The following is a 6,000-nucleotide window of genomic DNA, read 5'->3' as shown; positions in this document are numbered from 1 at the left end:
CAAAAACCCCCACGCCCTGGCCCCACACACCCACACACACACACACACACACACACACACACACACACACACACCATGGCAGACTAATCTATAGGGCATAATAAGTCCAGTGCATATGGTCCAATGAGCCATGAAAATGTTTTCACTTATTAAAAATAACAATTTTAAGAAAATAAAATAGCAATCTGCACATATAGCAATGAATCTTCCCTGGACTATATTCATTTTTATACCAACACACTCAGAAAATATATTTTTAAATATTTTTAGGTCAGAAAGGGCCCACGAAAGCTCCAAAGCCTATGAACATTTACAATTTGGCCCCCCACTACCCCAGCTGCAGCACCCTCAGAATCTCCCACAGCACTTCCTGCAGTTCTTGTCCATTCTAACTCTTGGCATGGATCTGCACACCGGAGGAAACTTTAGTGTCTTGTTTGACAGATGTTTATTATGCGCAGCATTGGAGCCACCAGGAACACAGATGCAAAGCAAACAGCTCAGCACCACGCTCTCAGGGAATTCCCACTCAGGGACAGAAGGACTTGAGGACAAGAGTGACACTGAATTCAACTCAAGAGGTCAGGGTGGAGTCCTGAAAGCCGAGGTCAGAGCTCTCCTAGCCTGGGCTCTAAGCTCCTCAGAGGCCCAGACTCTTCCAGTGCACCCATCTTTGCCCCCAACATTGACACCAGCTCCAAGCAGCATTCATTTAATAGGTACAGTGAATGCTCAGTGTGAGCAGATTGGATGGAGCTAGCTCACTGTCTCCCCTCCCCTCAAACTGGTCCGTGTTTGGAGGCACAGCTTTGCATCAGTCAGCCTTGGCCACATAATCATGACGACTCCTGAAATGTCAAAGGTCTCACAGTCTTAAATCTTGGTGGTAACTCTTCCTTCCCTTACTCTGCAGTTTTCATGCACGGCTCCTCAAGAAGGGAAGGGCAAGTATTAACTGACAAATCTGGAAAAGCAAACCTGATCTGGTACTTACATGGACTTGTTAAAGTTTCCAACAACGCCAGGAGCCTCACCCGGAGTTGGATAACGGAAACAGGGGTTGTTGGCATTACAGATAATCCCCTGTACCCAGGGAAGAGTTCCCGCAGAAGGCATGGCTTTGTTTGGAAAGTGGCCTGTTGAAATCAAGAAAACACAGAAAAACATTAGTTCTTTGAAGTGATTTCGAGATTCCTCTCCTGTAATCCTTTCCCCCACGTGTCTGTCTCATTCCCTATGTCCCAGAAAACGCTGTCTCCTCTGAAATGACTGATCCTGAGTTAGAATCTGACATCAAATACTGGCAAAGTTTTTTCTTAATCTATTTGGCACCATCTGTAGATTGCGATGCATGACACCAGCCTTGGAGAGGTGATGAGTGGGGTAGATGAGACCATAGACACAAAGTGCATGCAGCAAGTGCTTGGTCATCAATAGCTCATCTACCTCCAGTCTCACCTCTCAGAGACACAGAAGGATTTTGGCAGTGCCCAACTCCAATTCCCTCACACTCTAAGGAAGACACCACAGTGACAGATGGAGATTCAGAGTTGTACATGACTGGGAGCAGAACCTTCATCCCCATGACCCCAGCCCAAGCCAGTTCTTTCTAGTTGCTGCTTCCATCATCATCTTGCCCTCCTCAGTCCCTTCCGATACTCTCCTTCACTGGTGAAACATTTCTTCATTTCGTCCCTTGGGACAGCCCAAAAGTTCCTCAAGGGCACCTCAAAAGCATGCTCAGTTGGGATCTAAGTTATCTGTGAAGCTCCATCTGTTTTCTTATTGTTTTGTCACATCAATAAAATGAGGTCCCATCTACCAAGTCACCCCCTCATCCTCATCTCCCTTTGTTTGGGAATTTTGTACAAACAGATTGATTGGGCATGTCTGGGCAGGGTCAGAGCTTTCAAAGGCACAGGTAGGTTTCTGCCAGGCATCCATTGGTATTGCTTATGGTAATCAAGATAAATGTATTCTGAGTCAGGGGTTCTTAACCCAGGGGCCTGTTCATATTGGGACAGAAAGGACTTGGTTCCAGATCTCAACATAGTCTCACATTTACATGGACGGTTGGCAAGCATTAAGAACCACAGTAAAGAGTACATATCTTCATAGACTTTGGGATTGAACCAACTGAGATTCACACCTTGTCTCTACCATGTGTTATGCAGTAATTTTGGCCAAGTCACAGTCCAACCTCCACCTAACCCTTCGTTTTCTCACTTGTAAAATGGTGATCAAAATACACGTGGTTATTACATGAGCTCCTATAAGCAAAGCATTTTGGTCTCATTTTTAAGGTAAGTTCTCACTCTGCAGTCCAGGCCAGACTAGAAGGTAAAGCACTACTGTACAGTGCCTAGTGTAGGAATGACTTTTATAAAATGAACAGAATTCTGCACTAAATTATAGATGAGACCTAGCTCAGGAGCACAGTTCTGGGAGACATCGGAACAAATGGGTGCCCTCTGACACAGCCCACTCTTCAAGTTAAGAGTCAGGCTGTTTATTCAGGTATAACAGTAATGTGGCATGGTAAGTACGCACAGCCTCGCACAAGACAATTAGGTCCAATTATGTTGGCTGGTGGGGCTCTGCTGCGCGTTCCAGGAGCCTCCACGTTGGGCTCCAGCTGTTGTTGTATGGCGTGGTCTCCTGGGCTGCTGGGTGGGTCTCTGGCTCTCCGCAGCTGGGAGTGCTGGCGGCTCTGCAGGTCGGCGGGCCAAGCAAGGCGCTGGCGAGTGCAGGCTCCGCGGGGGGCTGTAAGCTGCCGGGCGGGTTCTGCGCCAGCTGCGGGATGCAGCCCTCTGTGCACGTGGTCCGTTGGCCACCAAACCACGAGGGCGGGGGAGGTGCAGGAATGGCGAACACAGAATCTTCCAGAGTGAATGTTGACGGGGACAGCTCCTCTGTGGAGACTGAATCACAGGCTGGTCGCAGGCGCAGTGAGACACAGATCAGCCAAGTTCAACGATCTCAGTGATACAGCTCTGATTTATTAGGGGGAAACTAGAGAATTTATAGTGTGGTGGCAGTAGCAAAAGCCTCAGCTGATAGGTGTTCATAGAATGCCCCATTTACATGTGGTGGTGGGCTTCTATCAGGCTGTCAGACAGTGCCTGATTATTATATAGGAAAAACCTGGTAGTTTCTATGCCAGAGGTCATGTTTCCAGTAGGGCATCTGTGGCGGGCACTTCAAAGTGAGTCAGGAGGAGAGCAGGAGGTGCCCAGCTGGAAAGAGGAGTCTCTGCATCAAACGCTGAGCCCCTTAGACTATCTGGACATGGAGAGACTGCGACCCAAACAGCAGGGGTCCCCAACACAATTAGGACTTTTGGTGCATTGTGGTGAGCCTACAACAGCACTTCCTCTGCTACTGTCCATCCAGAACATTCTTCCTTCTCACAGCTCCCAGAAGGATATTCATTCATCCGTTTTAATGCAAATGTGCTAACAGAGCGTCAGTCCCCCAAGGTAACCAAAAGCAAGAATCTGCTGCACTTTTCACATCAGTGCTGGACCTTTCTAACGTTTCCTTCTCCACACACTCCTACCAAAGGAAACAGGGAAGGATACAACAAGATCTGATCCCTGAAGTCAGTCTCTGCAGGGACTCTGGCCTGTTGAACATTTACTCAGTTAATCTCTTTATCTCCCTGTTAATAGTTCAAGGAAAACAACACATGGTCCCTTGCCTAATGAGCTGCTTGCTCCTCATTCAGTAGAGATTTATGTAACCCAACCAAATACTCCAAGGACCAAGAGATTCTCCTCTTTCAAATCCTGGAGACACTGGTGCGAAGGACAGCGTGGTATAGGTCAAAGGCAGTACAGAGCAGAGATAGGGAAGGTATTTCAGACTGTCCTTCCATGGGGCAAGCAAAGACATTTTCTTGTATGCTATGCCCCATTTTATGTGCAAATATAAACAGAATGAGGACTAGGCACTGGGTACACAGGATGACAGTCAAATAACATACCAGACACCAAGGAGCCAGAGGAGTCTTTAGGACTTTGATGAATCTGAGCTGAACTAGAATTGTTTTTTCATTATTTAATTAATTTTTTAAATTTAATGTGTCTGTTTGGCCTGCATGTATGTAGATGTATCACATATATGCAATGTCTATAGAGACTAGAAGAAGGCATCAGATCCCCTGGAAATGGAGTTATGGATAGTTGTTAGCCTCCATGTGGGTCTGGGAACTGAACCAGGGTTCTCTGCAAGAGTAGCCAATGCTCTTAACCACTGAGGAATCTCTCCAGCCCATGAGCTAGAAAGATTTATGGAGAAGAATTCCATACTAGTACTTTGTTCCCAGAGTGGAGACACTCCTGCAAGCTTCACCCTAGCTTTCTACTCTCTTTCTACTGAGTCCCTAGGAAGAGGTAAGAACAGGAGGTTGAGTCTGCAATAAGCAATGGTCAGCAGGAAAAGCATTATTTGCCTTCTATACATATAAAAACTTCACAACATTTCTAAAAGCCTACTGTCTGAGTTGGAATGACCTGGGTCAGTGTTCAACAGTGTTTCTAAGATCACAACCCTGATGCAAACCAGACCTGTCTGGTGCCAGAATCTTCTGGATATCTACCACACCACCCTACCTGCTTATGAGAAAGAAGATAACATAAGGGACCAAAAAGCTGCATGTTCCCTATAACATATACCTCCAGGAGGCTCAGAGCAATGCTTAAATAAACTTGAATACACATTTGGTAATCAACCAAAAAATCTCTTTGAGAATCCAAAAGAGAAAGCAGAATTACCCCACAGGTCCAAAACTTGAATACAGATTTCATTATCTGTTCCATTCCTTTTTGATGAAATCAGAAAATCATGTCTTGGGGAATGTACTTGAGGTATGTGGATGTAATGTCCATTAGCAAACTAGTACGTAAATAACTGCTACTATGTGCTATGAAAGAGGTGGAAGGAGACCAGGGAACACAACCAAAAGGTACTTTGGCCCCAGTTCTTTTCTTGGAAGCACAGAATCCTGTAAGTTTATGGGTCTGTTGTGGGTGGAGCTGGTTAGTAGTAAGAGAAATGTGTGTGACAGAGAGCCCGAGGCCCTAGTCAGAACTCCCACAAGAATGTCAGCCTTCAGACTCGGACCTTTCTGCTATCGCTCCATCCATCCATTGAGATTATAGGATGATAATACCAGAAACAATAGTATAAGATAAGTATTACTATTCCTTTTCTATAAAGATGCTGAAATCATTTGCACAAGGTGACATGCCTGGTAAATGCCGAAGGCAGGATTCAAACCTGCATAAGCTTGTGTTCCTAGTCACTACTATATTTAGATGCTCATGGTCAAGACTGTCATCAAAACACGTGACTGAGAGCCAGATAAGACGAAATTTATTCTGCCTCTAATAGACATGTGACCTTGGGCAAGTCTTTGAAGTTATGTGAGCCCCAATTTATTACCAAGAAATTAAGTGATAATGAAGTTTAGAATCAAATTAAATATAATGTTGGTCCAACTGAGATGCTATACACAAAAGTCCCTTAAAAGTAAATGTTCCAAGCTGGGCGTGGCTTTTAATCCTGGGAGGCAGAGGCACTCAAATCTCAGTGAGATCAAGGCCAGTCTGGTCTACATAGTGAGTTCCAGGCCAGCTGGGGCTACAGGGAGACCCTGTCTCAAAAAACCAAACAAACAAAGAGCATGTGTTCCTATTTTCCCTTATGTGTTTCAATAGTTGTTTCAGGATTTACAACTATGTGATTAAAAGACAAATGAAAAGAGCACCAGGGACCAGGTGACACTGTACTGAGGCACCCCCCCCCCCTTAATGGTGACTTTTAATCACCATTTTCTGAATTCCCAGTAAGGTTATTTTATTTTTTGTGATTTAAATATGTGTGAAACAGATGTTAGCTATTAATATCATTACTATCATGCACTAGGACTGAGTCATCCCCCATCAAAAAATGTAAAGCTGAGATTTTCTGTCCCACGCCATTTGTAGTGTTTTCCTA

The 6,000-nt window shown here is 45.1% G+C and overlaps 1 protein-coding gene across 2 annotated transcripts in view; it reads right to left on the bottom strand.

The window, feature by feature from the left end:
- Positions 1–6,000, bottom strand: part of Abca1 (ATP binding cassette subfamily A member 1) — a 136,196-nt gene that overhangs the window by 94,049 nt on the left and 36,147 nt on the right. For both annotated transcript variants that reach the window (XM_029555297.1, XM_008851702.3), the window contains exon 4: positions 995–1,136. In XM_029555297.1, coding sequence (XP_029411157.1) covers positions 995–1,136 — 142 coding nt within the window. The remainder of the gene's footprint in view (positions 1–994; positions 1,137–6,000) is intronic.

This window comes from Nannospalax galili, unplaced genomic scaffold, assembly GCF_000622305.1.
Source record: "Nannospalax galili isolate Female #2095 unplaced genomic scaffold, S.galili_v1.0 scaffold105, whole genome shotgun sequence".
NCBI lineage: Eukaryota > Metazoa > Chordata > Mammalia > Rodentia > Spalacidae > Nannospalax > Nannospalax galili.
The sequence above is the reverse complement of the archived record's forward strand: the minus strand, read 5'-3'. Positions and strand labels throughout refer to the sequence as shown.